General features: G+C 43.4%; 1 protein-coding gene across 2 annotated transcripts in view; it reads left to right on the top strand.

Annotated features, from left to right (window-relative positions):
• fstl1b (follistatin-like 1b) overlaps window positions 1-21,351 on the top strand; it is a 70,454-nt gene that overhangs the window by 44,896 nt on the left and 4,207 nt on the right. For both annotated transcript variants that reach the window (XM_048238846.1, XM_048238845.1), the window contains exons 3-8: window positions 2,664-2,765; window positions 2,984-3,113; window positions 5,793-5,825; window positions 8,371-8,501; window positions 14,805-14,923; window positions 19,865-19,977. In XM_048238846.1, coding sequence (XP_048094803.1) covers window positions 2,664-2,765; window positions 2,984-3,113; window positions 5,793-5,825; window positions 8,371-8,501; window positions 14,805-14,923; window positions 19,865-19,977 — 628 coding nt within the window. The remainder of the gene's footprint in view (window positions 1-2,663; window positions 2,766-2,983; window positions 3,114-5,792; window positions 5,826-8,370; window positions 8,502-14,804; window positions 14,924-19,864; window positions 19,978-21,351) is intronic.

Genomic DNA, 21,351 nt, shown 5'->3' with positions numbered 1-21,351 from the left:
GAGAGAGGGAGAGAAAGGAAGAGAGAAAGGAAAAAGAGAGACGAGTGCTTGTGACCTGAGTTCATATTCTGTTGTGCGGTGCTTTCTTCAGAGTTTCCACAGTGTGGCTGCCCCCTGCTGGCACTTAGTAGGAATGCAGCCATTTATCAGAACAGAGCTTGACATGAGGAACAGTGGACATGAATGCCCACAAACTCAAAATAAAGACCAGATAGCTTGTATATTACAAAATACTGCAGCCCTTCTTCAGATGGCAAAAATCACACAGGACTAAACTCTACCAGTACTGTTACAAAAGATAAAGACATGTCATGTTTTGTACACAAAGGCAGTGTTTCAGGATGACGTGCTAGGGATTCAGTGTTTTTATTTTTATTCTCTTTCATTCTCATGTGTAAGCACAAACGCACCACAGTGAGTATGTGGTTGGCATGGTAATGTTGCGTCTCTTTTCTTGCTGTGTGTGTGCGGTGGCACTGCGGCTCGCTTCCTGTCCTGTCCCGTCCTGTCCTGCTGCGTGTGAATTTGCACACCTGGTAATCGCCCGGCGTCCTCGAGGACACGCTTATTATTGGACTCGGAGCTGTGCTCGCCCTCTTTTTCCCAAGGAGAATGTCCCGTTGTCACGGAAACCAGTGTGCAGAAGGCCCAGTGGGACTTTGTGGGTGAAGGTGATTTTTTTAGGGGTTAAGTAGACATATAAACATATACATTAGTGTGTGTGTGTGTGTGTGCGCGCATTCGTGATTGTGTGTGTGTGTGTGTGTGTGTGTGTGAGTGCGGATCGGGCCGCAAATTTCTGTCCGAACCCGGCCCGCGTCCGACAGAGTTGCGTCCGAACCCGACAAGCATTTTCATTTTTATGTTCGAACCCGACCCGAGCCCGACGCAGATGATACCTCAGTTATTCCCATGCTAGTGATTAAACGTTCACGTTTGTGGCTAGCCTGTCTTTTTAGCCCATTAAACTGAACACACAACAAATTGTCTACAGAATCAGATGAGCTTGCACGCACGCAGGTCGCACAGCGCACACTAACACAAGAGGCCCAAGCAAGCATAGCCTATTGAAATAGAATTCTTGTCTTACCATTGACGAAAAGTCGTGAAATGAACTGCAACAAGAAACTATAGTGCCTCCGTCACTGATATGCAGCATCGACGTTAATTGGTGCAACTCGAGAAATCCTCATCCAGTTGAACGAGACGACCTTATAGCCTACCGGTAGCCTATGTCTTTACCACAGTATACAACGCAAATAATCTTAAAATCTCCTGATAGGCTAACAACTTTTTTTAACGTCACCCAAGACTGTGATTATGTGCATATGTGCATAACCATTTGTTTATGTAGTCGTGACAACGCGTGTGCATTTCAGGCTGCATGCCTGAAATGCGTTGTCGCGATAAACAAATCTTGCTTACACGAAGAAAGCTAGTAGGTCTTTTTTTACATTTTACCTTATTCTCAAAAAACAAACGTTTGCATCATGTAAAGCAGACCTGTTGGTTACCCAACATAATAAGGAATTTTAAATTTAAAGCTTCCTATGCATGTCGCCCCAATGTGTCCGAACCCGGACAGAACCCGACTACAATTTCTAAATATTTGTCCGAACCCAACCCGACCCGTCGGGACCCGTCGGGCTCGGGTCGGGTAGCCACACTCTAGTGTGTGTGTGTGTGTGTGTGCATGTGTGTGTGCATGTCATAATAATCTGTTTCACTTCCCCCGAGTGTCAGCGAGTACACACTGACCTTCACTTAGAGCATTCTGACCTAACTTGGTGGTGTGTGTGTGTGTGTGTGTGTGTGCGTGCGTGCGTGCGTGCGTGCGTGTGCGTGTGCGTGTGCGTGTGTGTGGAACTGATAAAGAGAAAGAGGCGGAGAGAAAGCTATAGATCGACGGATAGAATAGAAAGGTGGCAAGACAGGGGGGCGCTGTGGCGCAACTGGCTACAGAGCCCATACCATATACGGGTGTGAGTGCCCACGGGGACCCAGGATCGAATCTGTCATTTCCCGATCCCACCCCATCTCTCTCTCCCACTTGCTTCCTGTCTCACTCTCCACTGTCCTGTCCAAATAAAGGCAAAAAGGCCAAAAATATACTTAAAAAAGAAAGATGGCCAGAGAGAGAGGTGCAGGATGGCAACATAAATGCGAAGGCTGTGGTCTCTGTGGTTGTCTGACTTTGTTTTTGGTAGTCTGGTGTCAAAGCATAACATTTAGGAAGAGGAGGACTGAGGTTGTGTGTGTGTGTGTGTGTGTGTGTGTGTGTGTGCGCGTGCACAAGTGTGCAAATGTGAAGTATGATTGACAAGCATTTGTCAGAGGAGTGTGTGTATTTGCAGTGTGCATTATGTAAAATTGTGTGTTATGTTGTGATGTAATAGCAGATAGTGTACTCCAAATGTGAGTTTCCTAAAATCCATTCACTTAGAGAGCACAAAACTGTAATGCAAATACAGAGGTTACGCTGGTACTTTCTTGCAAAGTACTACCATTCACCATAGTGGAGCAAATTGATCAGATGTCGCCATCTAGTGGTCTTGGAGTATCATCAAAGCTCAGCATCTGTTTTATTTTACTATCAGGAAATGTAGATTTGAAGACACATCTTACATCTCTCTCTCTCTTTCTCTCTCTCCCTCTCTGTGCAGGAGGTGCAGAGCAAGTCTAAAGTGTGCGCTAACGTGTTCTGCGGAGCCGGGAGAGAATGTTCCATGACTGAGAAAGGAGAGCCCAGCTGTCTCTGCATTGAGGTCAGTCACAGACACAAACACTAACAAATATTAACATAATAAAATAACAACATGTTATTTTAAAAGGTATTACAGCAGGTTTAATTAATGGCGCCCATATACACACAAGTTTATCTGAAGCAGCATGCAATGGAATACAAAAATATTACAATGCAAACATTGAGTTTGTGTGTGTGTGTGTGTGTGTTTAAAATGTGTGTGTGTGTGTGACCTTGTAGAAATGCAAGCCCCACAAGCGCTCAGTGTGTGGCAGTAATGCAAAGACGTACCGTAACCACTGTGAGCTCCACCGTGATGCCTGCCTGACCGGCCTGAAGATCCAGGTGGCCCATGATGGACACTGCAAAGGTGGGTTCACTGTGGTTTCTCTTTTTATCTGTGTGTCCGTGTATGTACAGCTTATGGCTGCTTGTGTGTGTGTGTGTGTGTGTGTGTGTGTGTGTGTGTGTGTGTGTGTGTGTGTGTGTAGTAGTCTTCACAGGCTGTGAAAAAACACAACACAATTGCCCAACTTAATGCTAACAGTGAAGTCAATGCAGTCATTGTTCCTGCTCCCTTATGGTGTTCTAGTACTCGCACAACACCCTGGCATCATGTGATGCAGTGAGGATTGTTCCTGCTCCCTTATGGTGTTCTAGTACTCGCACAACACCCTGGCATCATGTGATGCAGTGAGGATTGTTCCTGCTCCCTTATGGTGTTCTAGTACTCGCACAACACCCTGGCATCATGTGATGCAGTGAGGATTGTTCCTGCTCCCTTATGGTGTTCTAGTACTCGGACAACACCCTGGCATCATGTGATGCAGTGAGGATTGTTCCTGCTCCTTATGGTGTTCTAGTACTGCGGCACAACACCCTGGCATCATGTGATGCAGTGAGGATTGTTCCTGCTCCCTTATGGTGTTCTAGTACTCGCACAACACCCTGGCATCATGTGATGCAGTGAGGATTGTTCCTGCTCCCTTATGGTGTTCTAGTACTCGCACAACACCCTGGCATCATGTGATGCAGTGAGGATTACAAAGCCGCAGGCATGTGCAGTCTTCAGAGCTCTGGTCAACACTGGTGAACTTAAGGCATTATCATAATTGAAATAAAATACCATAATTCAATTTCTTAGTCAATAAATTTCTCCTTTAGATTTGTGTCGTTCTTTGTTGTTGTTAGTAGGCTACGCAGTCCTTGCTCTGTCAACAGGACACTGTTTTGCCAGTGTTGGGGAGTCAGATACTGTGGCTCATGGCTCTTTGAGCACATGACAGGCCTGATTCAAGGCAGCTGTGTGTGGGTGTGGTTGTGAGAGAGAGAGAGAGAGAAATAAAAGAGAGAGGGAGGGAGAGAAAGAGAGAGAGAGGGAGGGAGAGAAAGAGAGAGAGAGGGAGGGAGGCGGTGTAGGTAGACACCGAGGTCTCTGGGGTGGGACCACCACATACAGTAAGTCAGCTGGATCAGGGGGGTTTGTTATGACTGCCACAAAGAGTGGCACACATGCCCCTTACCCCACTGCCCACTGCCCACCCCTATGGACCCGCTCCGGTGGAAACAGGAAGAGGGGATAAGCTGTGTCACGACTCTACGACCGAATCCTTTCAGAGAGGGAAAGAATGAAATAGAGGGATAGAGGAAGAAAGGAAAGAGGGATGAAGTCTGATAGGCCTGCGTCGAGAGGAGAGGGGGAGAGAGAGAGAGTTGGATCTCTCTGTTTCTTTATAGTCTAAAATCCCTTCTGTGGACTCGTTCTGTTATCTGCTCTGATACGCTATCTGCAGAGATACAGTTATCTTCTCCTGAGCTCATTAAAGCTTTACTCCATCTCTTTCGGTCAGGGCACCTGGGCGTAGAGCCAACTCTGATCATAAGGATGCAAACCAATCACACCCAAGACACCATCACCACATTTTACATCAGCGCACACAACAAACCTTTACTCCCTTGATGTCTTTGATGATCTCACTTAGATTTTTTTAACCCTTGTGTTATCCTCAAATCTTACCGACACGCTTTATCCTTGGGGTCAATTTGACCCCAGCTAAAAAAAAACCTCAGATGATTCTAATGATTATAATTGATCTAAATGATTATAATTCATATTGTTACCCAGTTTTTTTTGTGACAGGTACTTAACAAGAGTGTAATAACCACCATCAAAAGCCCTACAAAACAATCCCACACCCCTTTATAAACCTTGGAACCCTGGCTATATTGCCCATCCAGTGTCAGCAGCCCAAAGGCTTACTGTTGCTTCCCCTTTTGACTAATACAGTCCTGCTAAAATGACTTATATGTAATATGTACTTCTGTATGTAATAATGATAATAACAATATGTTCTCATACTATTCAAATAATAATATCCATAATGTGTCAAATATTCATGTATCCTATGTTTCATACAGCTGGGGTCAAACTGACCCCAAGGAACATCAATGTACAAAATATTTGTACAGGACATTGAAAACAAATTATTGTACAAATTTCATGCTAACTCTGTTGTACCCTTCAATTGAGGAAAAGTCATGAAACATGAAGCCAAAAAAAAAAAAAAAAGTAAACCATATATTTTATGATGTTAAACGTTGCTTGGGGTCAAATTGACCCCAAAGATAACATGAGGGTTAAGGCTTATCTTTAAGAAAACTCAGTGAGAACAATGAATGTCATTGTGACATTGTACGATAATAAACAAACTGAGGTGAGCATTCTAGATACAGAGACAGGGAGCCCTACCTAGTGTTTATGGAATATTTGGCAATGACCTTCTAATAAGCCAAGGTGTGCTCTTGGCTAGATGACAAGGCTTGTAGCAGACAATATCAAAGCATGTATATGGAGAAAACATTTTTTGTTTGTTTGAATGTTTTTTTAATAGATTATAACAAAAAGCAATGCATTATGATTGTTAGTGAAATTAGAAGGCTCATAGAATATGTGGTACACAACATGATTGAAGTTTATGTTCATTTAAACTTTTAAAATTTGCAAATGGTCTGGTACAAATTAATCTTTTTTTTATTTCATTCTAAACAGAGAAGAAGATGGACAAGGCAGCTGCAAGTCCCGGTGAGTAACAAATCTGTTCCAAGAGTCGCTTCAAACTTTATTCATTGTAGTAAACTTAACAGTTAGACAAATTATTCAAACCTGATGAGGACATGAACAGTTGTACAGTTTATGCATGTATTTTTCTTTGTGACAGAACATAAATTTCCAAAAAGAGCAAACAGAAAAGATAGATAGGAGGAAAATTAAATAATTTTAAATCAAATTCTCATTATTTCATTCTTTAGCCGCCTAGCAACATTTATTTTTTTTCTAGTGATCACATGGCTGCTTCAACTGCCTTGATTATATCACTGATTAATTTTTCATATTCAGTAAGCACATAATTAATCTTTCATTTCATATCACCGTAACAAAGCCCAATTATTTTGCGGTTGTGATCACAAAGGCCGATCCCCTCACAAAGGAAAGAGGAGAAAGCCACTAAAGGTGCTGTGATTATTAATGTCATCATAGAGCCTAGAGCCTGAACGAAGTCGCATGTGAACTTTGTCTCCCATCTCCAGTTGCAGGGTCACACCACCAGAGAGAGGTTTGCTGTCCATCTGCGTCCACCTCTGATAGATACATGACCCTCTCCTCATTCTTATACATCAGTATTCCCATCCAGCGGCCATCCCCGTAATCCATCCCTGTGAATCTGAAGTAGTAAACCCCCCTCACTGGAGCTGTGAAGAAGCCGGTCATTTTGCTGTAGGCCTGTCCAATGTTGGTCAGTATTTTACTGTACACTAGGTACAAGTCACTGGTTCCTGCCTCGATTTGTCTATGGTCATCATACTCAAGCAGACCTGCAGAGAAAGCCACTTTGGGTGTGTCTGACATCTCTCTCCTCAGATTCTCCATTTCTGCATCAGTGGCTGCTAGCCTGTCACTGAGGACTATCAATCTTCCCTCTTGAACTCCATTCTCTTGTTTTAGATTCTCCACGTCAGTGGTGGCGTCGGCCATTTTGTCTTTCACTGCACTCAGATCAGCCCATTGGGCACCATTGTCTTGTTTCAGGTCCTCCACCTCAGTCTCACTAGTGTTCAGTCTGGTCTTCAACACGGTCAGCTGAGCGTCTTGTGCTGCGTTTTCTTTGACCAGCTCCATCACGCCGATCCTTATGAGCGTGAGGCCAGTGTCTGCCACTGCAGAGTCCCTTTTCACGTGCTCCATGTCTGTTTCAGCCACCGTGAGCCTCTGACTCAGCGCTTTCAGCTCCTCTTCTTGCTCAGCGGTCAGCTTGGTCAGATTCTCCACCTGAGCCTCACTGGTGGCCAGTCTGTCGGGTAACCAGTGTCAGCAGGGTTTTGGCGTTGTGGAGTTCGTCCTGCGTGAAACGCAGTGCCACACTGAGCTCCACCACCAGGTCTCTGAGTTCCTTGAGCTCAGAGGAGATGGTCAGGTCGGTAGTGACCGCAGCAGCGTCAGCGGTCCCAGTGCTCTGGCTCTCTGTCTGGACTTTAGTCTGGGTCTGAGCTCCACACATGGAGAATAGCAGCACCAGCAGTCTGACAGGCAACCCTCATCATGAACATCAGTCTCATCTCTCTCATCAGAGACCAAAAGGCTTCTGTGGTTCAGTCCTCAGGCAGTGTCTTTATAGGTTTGAGTTGGCCATCATCTGGAACATGTTATCAGTATTTTGGATGGAAAATGAATGCTCTTGGTTAATGGTTATCTTGGATATAGTTATTTTCTTAGTTATCGCTGTTGTGGGAAAATACAAACCTGGTAGTGTGTTGGGGCTTCTCCATTTTGGCAGCCCTGTTGGCCAGTCTGTTTCTTAGTATCCTCAGCTGAGCTGTTTTTTTTTTAAAAACGTTCTCGCACATCAGGTCCTGCATCTCAGTCCTCAGTGCGGTAAGTTTGGCCTCCTGAGCTGAATTCTCCCTTCAGTGTGCCTGTGCTTCAACAGGTCAGCTTTAGGGTTCTGTAGTCCATCCTGAGGGAGGCTCGGAGCTAGTGTCAGCTCCACTACCGTGTTTCTGAGTGACCTGAGCTCAGTGGTAGTGACTGCAGCCTAGTTTTTAGGCCATACACGAAGAACAGTTTGAGTTATTTGAGGTTTACAATTTAATATCGTCAATAGTCTATATGTTGACCCACTATGCCTTGCACTCGTTACTCCTTATCTCTTTACCAAATATAATCTACCAAAGCTTGTGTTTTTCCCAGTGACCTACGTGTTTGTTTGATCAGTCATCAATTCTGTGATACCTTCTGTAAGCAAGTAGTTCATTTTAGATGTTTTTGTTATATTTAAACATATTTTGCTTAATTAATTGTACTTATATTTGTTGATGAATTCACCAATCTCCACTCTCAATAACCTGAAGGAAAGATAACCTAAAAAGGCAAATGTAGGAAAAATTACAATTTTGCAGTCCCCCATGTTAGAGATGAACACCCTTTAAATGTGTGTTCATCTCTAACAGCTGTTGTGTCCTAACTGCTCTATTCTGTGCCCATGCCTCTGACCCTCTCTATGGTCCTGTCTGTGTGTGCAGTTGTGTGCCCATGCCTCTGACCCTCTCTATGGTCCTGTCTGTGTGTGCAGTTGTGTGCTATGTGGCGGACCGTAATGAGCTACGCAGCCGTGTGATCGAATGGCTGCAGACAGAAGTGGTGCCAGACGGCTGGTTCTCCAAGGGCTCCAACTTCACTGACATCCTGCTCAAGTACTTCAAGGTGTGTTACCTGACCCAAAAAGCTAGTTAACTGACCCAAAAACACAATATTCCTGTATCAATGTATATACAGATTTACACACGCACATACACACAAAGAGTTTCTGAACCTTTGTGACCTTTGTTTTATCACCTTGCTCACATTCCTACATTTTATACATTTATATGTTTATACACATTTACACACACAGAGACAGTCTCTGAACCTGTGGCCTTGATGTTATCACTTTGATCACATTCTTCCACACATTTTAAAAACTTATAACACACACACACACACGGTCACTGAACCTGTGACCTTGATGTTATCACCTTGATCACATTCTTCCACACATTTTATAAACTTATAACACACACACACACACACACACACACACACAGGCACCACACACACACGATCACTGAACCTGTGACTTGGGTGTTATCACCTTGCTTATATTCCTCCATGCATTTTAAAGCACAGTACAGTACATACCTGTCATGCCCCTCGGCATTGTGGGAAATGTGATATTGAGACAGCTGTTGACCATGGTGAGGTTCAGTGAACCTTCAAAGCACACAGGAGCTGTCAAGTAAAAAGACTGATAAAGAAGCCTTTACTGTAAAAGGTGCCTGAGGCTCCCTCTCTCTTACACTGACCAGCAGACATGAAAGGCTTTCTCTAGGGTCATAGTGTAAAAGGTGCCTGAGGCTCCCTCTCTCTTACACTGACCAGCAGACATGAAAGGCTTCTCTAGGGTCATAGTGTAAAGGTGCCTGAGGCTCCCTCTCTTACACTGACCAGCAGACATGAAAGGCTTTCTCTAGGGTCATAGTGTAAAAGGTGCCTGAGGCTCCCTCTCTTACACTGACCAGCAGACATGAAAGGCTTTCTCTAGGGTCATAGTGTAAAAGGTGCCTGAGGCTCCCTCTCTCTTACACTGACCAGCAGACATGAAAGGCTTTCTCTAGGGTCATAGTGTAAAAGGTGCCTGAGGCTCCCTCTCTCTTACACTGACCAGCAGACATGAAAGGCTTTCTCTAGGGTCATAGTGTAAAAAGGTGCCTGAGGCTCCCTCTCTCTTACACTGACCAGCAGACATGAAGGCTTTCTCTAGGGTCATAGTGTAAAAGGTGCCTGAGGCTCCCTCTCTCTTACACTGACCAGCAGACATGAAAGGCTTTCTCTAGGGTCATAGTGTAAAAGGTGCCTGAGGCTCCCTCTCTCTCTTACACTGACCAGCAGACATGAAAGGCTTTTTCTCTAGTCATAGTGTAAAAGGTGCCTGAGGCTCCCTCTCTCTTACACTGACCAGCAGACATGAAAGGCTTTCTCTAGGGTCATAGTGTAAAAAAGGTGCCTGAGGGCTCCCTCTCTCTTACACTGACCAGCAGACATGAAAGGCTTTCCTAGGGTCATAGTGTAAAAGGTGCCTGAGGCTCCCTCTCTCTTACACTGACCAGCAGACATGAAAGGCTTTCTCTAGGGTCATAGTGTAAAAGGTGCCTGAGGCTCCTCTCTCTTACACTGACCAGCAGACATGAAAGGCTTTCTCTAGGGTCATAGTGTAAAAGGTGCCTGAGGCTCCCTCTCTCTTACACTGACCAGCAGACATGAAAGGCTTTCTCTAGGGTCATAGTGTAAAAGGTGCCTGAGGCTCCCTCTCTCTTACACTGACCAGCAGACATGAAAGGCTTTCTCTAGGGTCATAGTGTAAAAAGGTGCCTGAGGCTCCCTCTCTTACACTGACCAGCAGACATGAAAGGCTTTCTCTAGGGTCATAGTGTAAAAGGTGCCTGAGGCTCCCTCTCTCTTACACTGACCAGCAGACATGAAAGGCTTTCTCTAGGGTCATAGTGTAAAAGGTGCCTGAGGCTCCCTCTCTTACACTACCAGCAGACATGAGCAGACATGAAAAGGTGCCTGAGGCTTCTCTCTTACACTGGGACATCATAGTGTAAAAGGTGCCTGAGGCTCCCTCTCTCTTACTGACCAGCAGACATGAAAGGCTTTCTCTAGGGTCATAGTGTAAAAAGGTGCCTGAGGCTCCCTCTCTCTACACTGACCAGCAGACATGAAAGGCTTTCTCTAGGGTCATAGTGTAAAAGGTGCCTGAGGCTCCCTCTCTTTACACTGACCAGCAGACATGAAAGGCTTTCTCTAGGGTCATAGTGTAAAAGGTGCCTGAGGCTCCCTCTCTCTTACACTGACCAGCAGACATGAAAAGGCTTTCTCTAGGGTCATAGTGTAAAAGGTGCCTGAGGCTCCCTCTCTCTTACACTGACCAGCAGACATGAAAGGCTTTCTCTAGGGTCATAGTGTAAAAGGTGCCTGAGGCTCCCTCTCTTACACTGACCAGCAGACATGAAAGGCTTTCTCTAGGGTCATAGTGTAAAAGGTGCCTGAGGCTCCCTCTCTCTTACACTGACCAGCAGACATGAAAGGCTTTCTCTAGGGTCATAGTGTAAAAGGTGCCTGAGGCTCCCTCTCTCTTACACTGACCAGCAGACATGAAAGGCTTTCTCTAGGGTCATAGTGTAAAAGGTGCCTGAGGGCTCCCTCTCTCTTACACTGACCAGCAGACATGAAAGGCTTTCTCTAGGGTCATAGTGTAAAAGGTGCCTGAGGCTGCCTGAAAGGCTCCCTCTGCCTTTACACTGACCAGCAGACATGAAAGGCTTTCTCTAGGGTCATGGTGTAAAAAGGTGCCTGAGGCTCCCTCTCTTTACACTGACCAGCAGACATGAAAGGCTTTCTCTAGGGTCATAGTGTAAAAGGTGCCTGAGGCTCCCTCTCTCTTACACTGACCAGCAGACATGAAAGGCTTTCTCTAGGGTCATAGTGTAAAAAGGTGCCTGAGGCTCCCTCTCTCTTACACTGACCAGCAGACATGAAAGGCTTTCTCTAGGGTCATAGTGTAAAAGGTGCCTGAGGCTCCCTCTCTCTTACACTGACCAGCAGACATGAAAGGCTTTCTCTAGGGTCATAGTGTAAAAAATGCCTGACGCTCCCTCTCTCTTACACTGACCAGCAGACATGAAAGGCTTTCTCTAGGGTCATAGTGTAAAAGGTGCCTGAGGCTCCCTCTCTCTTACACTGACCAGCAGACATGAAAGGCTTTCTCTAGGGTCATAGTGTAAAAGGTGCCTGAGGCTCCCTCTCTCTTACACTGACCAGCAGACATGAAAGGCTTTCTCTAGGGTCATAGTGTAAAAGGTGCCTGAGGCTCCCTCTCTCTTACACTGACCAGCAGACATGAAAGGCTTTCTCTAGGGTCATAGTGTAAAAGGTGCCTGAGGCTCCCTCTCTCTTACACTGACCAGCAGACATGAAGGCTTTCTCTAGGGTCATAGTGTAAAAGGTGCCTGAGGCTCCTCTCTCTTACACTGACCAGCAGACATGAAAGGCTTTCTCTAGGGTCATAGTGTAAAAAGGTGCCTGAGGCTCCCTCTCTTACACTGACCAGCAGACATGAAAGGCTTTCTCTAGGGTCATAGTGTAAAAAGGTGCCTGAGGCTCCTCTCTCTTACACTGACCAGCAGACATGAAAGGCTTTCTCTAGGGTCATAGTGTAAAGGTGCCTGAGGCTCCCTCTCTTACACTGACCAGCAGACATGAAAGGCTTTCTCTAGGGTCATAGTGTAAAAAGGTGCCTGAGGCTCCCTCTCTCTTACACTGACCAGCAGACATGAAAGGCTTTCTCTAGGGTCATAGTGTAAAAGGTGCCTGAGGCTCCCTCTCTCTTACTGACCAGCAGACATGAAAGGCTTTCTCTAGGGTCATAGTGTAAAAGGTGCCTGAGGCTCCCTCTCTCTTACACTGACCAGCAGACATGAAAGGCTTTCTCTAGGGTCATAGTGTAAAAGGTGCCTGAGGCTCCCTCTCTTACACTGACCAGCAGACATGAAAGGCTTTCTCTAGGGTCATAGTGTAAAAAGGTGCCTGAGGCTCCTCTCTCTTACACTGACCAGCAGACATGAAAGGCTTTCTCTAGGGTCATAGTGTAAAAGGTCCCTGAGGCTCCCTCTCTCTACACTGACCAGCAGACATGAAAGGCTTTCTCTAGGGTCATAGTGTAAAAGGTGCCTGAGGCTCCCTCTCTCTTACACTGACCAGCAGACATGAAAGGCTTTCTCTAGGGTCATAGTGAAAAGGTGCCTGGAGGCTCCCTCTCTCTTACACTGACCAGCAGACATGAAAGGCTTTCTCTAGGGTCAGTGTAAAAGGTGCCTGAGGCCCCTCTCTTACACTGACCAGCAGACATGAGGCTTTCTCTAGGGTCATAGTGTAAAAATGAACTGACCAGGACATGAAAGGCTTTCTCTCTCCTGAGGTCCTTCTCTTTACACTGAGCAGCAGACATGAAAGGCTTTCTCATAGTGTAAAAGGTGCCTGAGGCTCCCTCTCTTACACTGACCAGCAGACATGAAAGGCTTTCTCTAGGGTCATAGTGTAAAAGGTGCCTGAGGCTCCCTCTCTCTTACACTGACCAGCAGACATGAAAGGCTTTCTCTAGGGTCATAGTGTAAAAGGTGCCTGAGGCTCCCTCTCTCTTACACTGACCAGCAGACATGAAAGGCTTTCTCTAGGGTCATAGTGTAAAAGGTGCCTGAGGCTCCCTCTCTCTTACACTGACCAGCAGACATGAAAGGCTTTCTCTAGGGGGGTCCCTAGTGTAAAAAGGTGCCTGAGGCTCCCTCTCTCTTACACTGACCAGCAGACATGAAAGGCTTTCTCTAGGGTCATAGTGTGCATCATTCACTTGACATCAGCTACAGGTTTGTGGATGATCATGCTCTCTCTTCATCGCATTTATCCGTATGATCAACAGATGATCGTACTCTGTCTCAGTCTTCCACGTAATCCTACAGTGGCTTCTACTGTACATGCAACATACAGTGGAGCCAGACATGATCTGGACGAAACGAAATGTTACCATTAAAATATGTTTACACCAAATCGTTCAAATTGAACTGTTCAGAGAAAACATATTCACCATTGAACTGTTTAGCAAATTTGAACACACCTCAGCTTTAGTCATACTGTATAATGATACCTAAGCCCTTGAACTCTTAGCTGCTATTGGTCTTTTATTGGCCAAACAATGGTTGAGGAGTGACAACTTAAGGTGGAATGTGTGGGAGAACTTCTAGAAGTGTAATTTGCTAACTTGTTGTGGTGTAGTCCCCCTTAACTATAATGCATTGCACTTTTTTGTCAAAGTCAGCAAAGTTATCCTTGCATTCCTCTACATGTCTCTCCAGTGCCTGTTGTTATAAAAGAAAAACTCCAGTGTTGTGCAATCTTCTCTGTAAATGAGACACAAGCACTAACTCAGACCAAACCCTACCCTACTCCAGCTGATCAGCGACACTTCCTCAGGAGCATGGAATTCAGGGGTGTATTGGAAGGCAGATTACATATGGGGATAAGCATAGTGCAGCATTACACTAACACACACACACACACACACACACACACACACATACACATGCATGAGAAAAAAATCAGTGTCAATATGGATACTGATGCCTTTGTGCTTTTGGCCATTTTCAGACAGACCAACAGAGTATCTCAACAGAGTAAAATATAATTTAGAAAATCGCCATCTGGAAATCAGCATCTTGGCAATCTGGTAGGGAGATCCATCCAAATCCAAAGGGCTGTTATATAAATCAGACTGTGTGTGTGTGTGTGTGTGTGTGTGTGTGTGTGTGTGTGTGCGCGCCTTTGTGTCTGTGCGTGTGTGTGAGAGAGAGAGAGGTCAGCGAGTGTATCTGATTTGTAGTCCCAAGTGCTCTTTCCATTGGCCAATCCTTTTAACAAAGAAGTCAGCAAGATGGACTTTGGACTTGGAGAGAAGCCCTATTTTTATATCTACAATATTTACTAATTATCTCAAGATATATTTTATATTAGAGTGTTTAATCAGGAGTAATATTGTTGATTTATGAGTAGTTTATGGTAGATCAGGTGTTACTCTATTGCTGGTACCTCTTTGATCAGACATTTGTATTGATCAACAATCTCATCTTCAGCAGATATGAATGTTGAATACTGAGATAAGATTAATATTACATGTATGTATGTACATGTACAGGTTATGAAAGACAGTAAGGTTCAGGAACCAAGGGCATAGACACAGAGATTATTATTATTACATTATTAATATTCTTTCCCTCTTTTTTCTTTATTTATTTCCTTCCCTATTTTCTTTCTTTCTTTTATTCTTTTATTTCTTCCTTCTTTTCTTTCTTTCCTTTTTGATTTTCTTTCTTTTATTATTTTCTTTCTTTCCTTCTATCTCCCTGTTTGTATGAGTAGAACTATGACAATGGTGACTCCACACTGGACTCCGCTGAGCTGCTGAAGTTCATCCAACACAATGAGAGTGGCGTCGACCTGAAGACCTACGTGGACGAGGAGAACAACCGCCTGCTCAGGTGAGAATGAGAGAGAGATATAGTGAGTGAGTGAGTGAGAGAGAGAGAGAGCATTGGGCATTGGGAGAGAGAGAGAGAGAGAGAGCAATTCGAAACTAGAATTGCATATCCAAGGAACTGCAAGAGTGGGCTTGATCAGGTGCAGTTCGCCAAAATGATTGCAACAGTACCTCATTTTTGAAAATCGGGCACACGGATCAAATGTTATCTGCATTAACATAACATCTAACAAGCCAAAATGCATAAATAAAGCGGTTGCTATGCTGGTTGCTAGGGTAATCATGTTGGTTGCTGTAGTGGTTGCTAGGATAATCATGTTGATTGCTATGGTGGTTGCTAGGTTGACATAATAGTGGTGGTTGCTAGGTAATTGCTAGGGTAATTATGATGGTTGCTAGGGTGTTGCTAGGGTAATTAGGATGGGTGCTAGGGTGTTGCTAGGGTACATATGGTGGTTGCTATGCAAAATAATGTAGTTGCTAGGGTAATTATGTTGGTTGCTATGGTGGTTGCTAGGTTGACAATGTAGAGGTGGTTGCTAGGTTGTTGCTAGGGTAATTGAGATGGTTGCTAGGGTACATATGGTGGTTGCTATGCAAAACAATGTAGTTACTATGGTGGTTGCTAAGGTAATCATATTGGATGCTGTGGTGGTTTCTAGGTTGACATTATAGTGGTGGTTGCTAGGTTGTTGCTAGGGTAATCAATGTGGTTGCTAGGGTATTGCTAGGGTTATTAAGATGGTTGTTAGGGTGTTGATAGGGTAAATAAGATGGTTGCTAGGGTGTTGCTATGATATATATGGTGGTTGCTATGGTGGTTGCTAGGTTGACATTATAGTGGTGGTTGCTAGGTTGTTGCTAGGGTAATTAAGAGCGTTGCTAGGGCGTTGTTAGAGTACAAATGGTGGTTGCTATGCCAAATAAAGCCGTTACAATGCTGGTTGCTAAGGTAATCATGTTGGTTGCTATAGTGGTTGCTAGGGTCACATTATAATGGTGGTTGCTAGGTTGTTGCTAGGGAAATGAATATGGTTGCTAGGGTGTTGCTAGGGTACATATTGTGGTTGCTTTGCTAAATAATGTGGTTGCTAGAGTTAAAGCCGATCCATGTGTATACAGGTCATGTATATGGTCTACTGTGGATTTACAAATATTTGTTTGACATGGATTGACTTTAAAAAAAGATGTGACAGTGTGAAGCAAAAAAACATATCTCTATCAAATGAGGAAGGGGAGAGAGAGAGTTACACATGTTATTATTAGAGTGCATGAAAATGCACTCTACTGTTTTCCGATTTCTTCTTATTACAGTGCATGAAAATGCACTGTCCTGTTCTTCCTAGGCAACTTCTTATTATTATTCCGCTTACCACTTTTTACGTACGCAATTTCTCTTGAACAGTTTAACTTAGAAACTTCGTTCAAACTTTGTAATGTAGATTTTCAAATGGACCAGGTTGCTATGTCTTTTTAACTTTGAAACTTTTATACTTTTTAAACTATTAAAGAAAAACTTTTTAAAAATCCCCATAGACTTAACATTAAGCAATTAGAATCCTATGCCAGGTGTTTAGGCCACCTGCAGCCTCAGGCTTTAAGCATATAATCTGGGTCAATTAAGACTACACATCCTATTCAACTGTTTCCTCTGCCCAAAACTCTGTCAAATAAAAGTCCCCACTACAATAATTCACTGTTAAACAATTTAACCCTTTAAACTACGGAACTTTTTGCATTCAACTTTTAAACAGTCTACTTTTAAACTATCATTAAACTATCTATCTATTAAACTAGCTGTCTATCAACAACTTTTAACTTGTCATCAACTATGTCAACACTTGTCATCAACTATGACTCCTACCCACTGTAGCTAGTTAGCATTGTTAGCTAAGTTAGCTAAGTATAATGGTTAGCATAGTTAGCATTGTTATCATAGTTAGCATTTTTAGCAAAACTGCTAGAAAACATTAGCTAAGTTAGCTAAGTAGCATAGTTAGCTAAATAACATTGTTAGCATTGCTTAGCTAAGTTAGCTAAGTAGCATGTTAGCATTATTAGCATAGGTAACATGTTTATCAAAACTGCTAGAAACTATTAGCTAAGTTAGCTAAGTAGCATAGTTAGCATGTTAGCATTGCTAACATAGTTAGCATTTTTAGCAAAACTGCTAGAAAACATTAGCTAAGTTAGCTAAGTAGCATGGTTATCATTGTGATGCAATCGAACTGTAAAATAGGTATAAAAAAAGCGTTTTGTAGTGGCGAAATGACATGCCCTGGTCACTTCCAGGCTAACGAGTTTTGACTAAAAACGGTAAAATCGAACTTTCTCAAAACACATCCGAATGACATGATTTTGATGTCAACTCAACGTTTGTACTCCCAATCATCTGTAAATTGATCTAAAGTGCATTTTACTCCGGATAATTCCTTTAACTGTTCAACTACTGTCAACTGTTCAACTGTTGTAACTGTCAGTCAACTATGACTGCCATCAACTGTATCCTCTGCCTTCAACTATTTTAAAATAAAAGTCCTCACTAGCTAGTTAGCATCATTAATATTGTTAGCATGGTTAAAATAATTAACATTTTAGCATTAAAAATGATTAGCTAAGGTAGCTGAGTCACATGGTTAGCATAGTTAACATGTCAGCATTGTTAGCATATTAGCATTTTTAGCAAAGCTGCTACAAATGATTAGCTAAGTTAGCTAAGTAACATGGTTAGCATTGTTAGCATGTTAGCATAGCTAGCATTGTTAACATCGTTAGCATTTTAGCATAACTGCTAAAATGATTAGCTAAGTTAGCTAAGTCACATGGTTAGCATAGTTAGCATGTTAACATTGTTAGCATTTTTTTAAAAAAACTGCAAGAAAACATGAGCTAAGTTAGCTAAATAAATTGGTTAGCATTATTAGCTGTGTTAGCATAGTTAGCATTACTGTGAGCAAACATTAGAGCCATTCTAACTGTCAGTTATCGTCAACTATCTACCTATATAGAGCCTTTGAACTATTTGTCTATCAACACACATTAAACTATCAGTCTATCAACAACTTTTAAACTATCTACATTTAACTTTTAAACTTTCAACATTTATTAAACTATGTGTTAGCACTTCGGACCTGTAACCGGAGGGTTGCCGGTTCGAACCCCGACCAGTAGGCACGGCTGAAGTGCCCTTGAGCAAGGCACCTAACCCCTCACTGCTCACCGAAGCCGGGCTGTTGATGCAGGGCAGCTCACTGCGGCCGGATTAGTGTGTGCTTCACCTCACTGTGTGTACACTGTGTGCAGTGTGTGTTTCACTAATTCACGGATTGGGATAAATGCAGAGACCAAATTTCCCTCACGGGATCAAAAGAGTATATATACTTATACTTATACTTATCCATTAAACTATCTGTCTATTAACAACTTCTAAACTATCTACATTCAGCTTTTAAACTGTCTACTTCTAAACTGTCAACTTTTATTAAGCTGTGCTATGTCTGTCCTATAGCTTAATTTTCATGCACTAGTAATTCCCCGGAATTGCATCCTCTAGTTGTATATTATTACACATGATTTAAATGACAATAATGACAAAAAGTGATTTATGTGAAAATAATGCAGAAAACAAAACAAGCAAGACATGAGCTACCCACATGTACACAACATTCTGATTGGTTAGAATTCACACTCTATGAAATGAAATGAGCATGGCCCTTTGAACAGCAGCTATGTACAATTGACTGTGGAATAATGAGTGCCAGTGAGTGCTAAAAAGTTAGTGTTTGCTCACCCAAGACCCAGCAGATAGCATAGTGTTACTGAATGCCATTGGCCCCAGGTATGGCCAGTGTCAGGCTGTCCTTGATAGCTCAAGCTGAGCTGCAGCTGTATGTTCCACAGAGACCCTCACTGCACACATGATAAGCATGTGCTAAAGGTGTCTTTGTGTGTGTGTGTGTGTCTGTGTGTGTGTGTGTGTGTGTGTGTGTGTGTGTGTGTGCATATGTGTGTGTGTGTGTGTGTGTGTGTGTGTGTGTCTGTGTGCATATGTGTGTGTGTGTGTGCGTGTGTGTGTGTCTGTGTGCATATGTGTCTGTGTGCATATGTGTGTTTCTATCTTTGTGTGACTCTTTCTTTATTGTTTATTCATTTGTTCCCCACATTTTGTTGTGGTGCATTTTTTTCCATTCTCTCTTGTCTTTTAAATGCACATCAAAGCATTTGATGCACATCTGTGCCTGTGTCCGTGTCTGCCTGCGTCTGCGTCTGGCTCCGTGTGTGTGTGTGTGTGTGTGTGTGTGTGTGTGTGTGTGTGTGTGCCAGAGGGATTAAGGGCCCGTTGACCCGGCGTAGTCCGGCCCTCTGTGTCTCTTTTATCTCAGCTCATCTCAGATAAAGAATGGGAGTCCAGGGGGCCTATGGACACGTTTGCGCTCCCTCGCTTCCTCTCTTCCTCTCTCTCTCTCTCTCTCTCTCTCTCTCACTGACTGGATTGCTTGACCAATGCCAGACAGCCTACTGAATGCGTCTCATAAGCAAAAACCGTGGTTTACAGATAACGATTATGAACAGATATAATAACAGCTTTGAGCAGACTGCACTTTGGATGTCACATCATACTGTTTATTTTGTTTGTTTGTTTGCTGAATCTCTGGTTTTTGTTTGTTTGTTTGTTTGTTTGTTTTGCCCCAAGTGAACCTAATGAATGAAATCATCTTTACTGTTGTTCAGTCAATTGTTGAGAGTCTGCATGGTTATTAGGGGATTGAAATGTAATGAGATATACTTTTTCTGTTGTTTGGGCCTCTCAGGCACCACAGACAATTCGATCACACTTGTTTTCTCTTTCTCTCATCTCTGACTTGATCTATATGTCAATATGTCTGTCTGTCTATTTGTCTGTCTGTATGTCTCTACATTGATCTGTCTTCTCTCCATCAAGGAGTCTGTGTGTGGATGCTCTCATTGAGCTGTCTGATGAGAATGCTGACTGGAAACTGAGCTTCAATGAGTTCCTCAACTGCCTGAGACCTGACTTCAACCCCCCTGAGAAGAGTAAGCACTCTCCCCATTATGCTACACCCACCAACCCACTCTAACATGGGAATACAGCATACCTGATTAACCATGCTAGTGCACATATGCATATTTATAATGTTTTACAGGATCATCTGACCCCTCACATCTTTTACAAGTATACTTTTATAAATGTTTGTTACAAAATGGGTGTTACAAATGTTAAACTACATATGTCATAAAGGTGTCCTAAATTGACACACATCAACATCTGATACCTGACATCTGAAACCTCTGATAGGTATTTTATATATTAGCTATTGTCAATTAACATCGACAATATGGTATACATGATATGTTGATATGTTGGCAATGCCCCTATAGATAATAGTAGAGATACAGTATATCCTGCTTATAACATGAAATCATTCTATCAGGATTGCTGAAGACATCATTTTGAAAGTCAGTACAGAAGAAAGCTTTTACACGAGGCAATTCATATCATCACAAACAAAACAAAGACATTCAGAATTGTAACATGGTATTGTTGGATTATGCTGATTTCACTATTGACAGTGTATGAGGTCAGTACATGTGCACTGGAATGCACAGGGAAGATTTTCATGCCCTCAATTGGTCTCCTTCAGCAATGTTGTACTACAAGGTTGTAGCAGGGTTTGTTTTTTTGCCCAGTTTTAAAACCTCACCTCTAAACACTCCCTTTTTCTGGCATGCTTTCTCTCACACAGCCTCCGCTGGCTGGTAGCAAGTCAAAAGGTCTGTGCAAAAGTCAAACTGACCTACTTTTGATTTGTAATGATCTGTAATTTTGAGCGACTGCAGAGTCGGCGGTGGGCCAGACATGGAGGCCAGGAGAAGGAGGGGGTGGGGGGGTGGCACTGAGGCTCCAAGTAGGGAAAAGTAGGTGAGAGTTCAGAGAGAAGAGGGAGAGAGGGAGGACAAGTGGGAAAGGGAGAGAGAGAGAGAGGACAGAATAGGACTGCAGGCAAGCAGAGGGAGTACAGTATGTAAGGAGCGAGGTGACCTCAATATTCTTAGCATTCAGATACACACACACACACACACACACACACACACATACACACACAACTATGTAGCATTATATGCACATTTGATCTGCAAACAACCTGTAAACCCGAGTTCCCAACGACAGCTGAGAGAAGCAAGATCCAGGACCAAGATCAGACAAAGAGAGAAAGAGAGTGAGAAAGAACAACAGAGAGCAGAATAGAGAGAGAGAGCAACAGAGAGTAGAGAGGAGAGAGAGGGGAGGAGGGGAGTAGAGAGAGGGGGGAGAGAGAGTAACAGAGAGCAGAATAGAGAGCTAGAGCAACAAAGAGTAGAGAGGAGAGAGAGCAACAAAGAGTAGAATAGAGAGAGAGAAAGAGAGAG

The sequence above is a fragment of the Alosa alosa genome, chromosome 3 (assembly GCF_017589495.1).
Source record: "Alosa alosa isolate M-15738 ecotype Scorff River chromosome 3, AALO_Geno_1.1, whole genome shotgun sequence".
Lineage (NCBI taxonomy): Eukaryota > Metazoa > Chordata > Actinopteri > Clupeiformes > Clupeidae > Alosa > Alosa alosa.
Note: the sequence above shows the minus strand (reverse complement) of the source record. Positions and strands in the feature narration are given on the sequence as shown.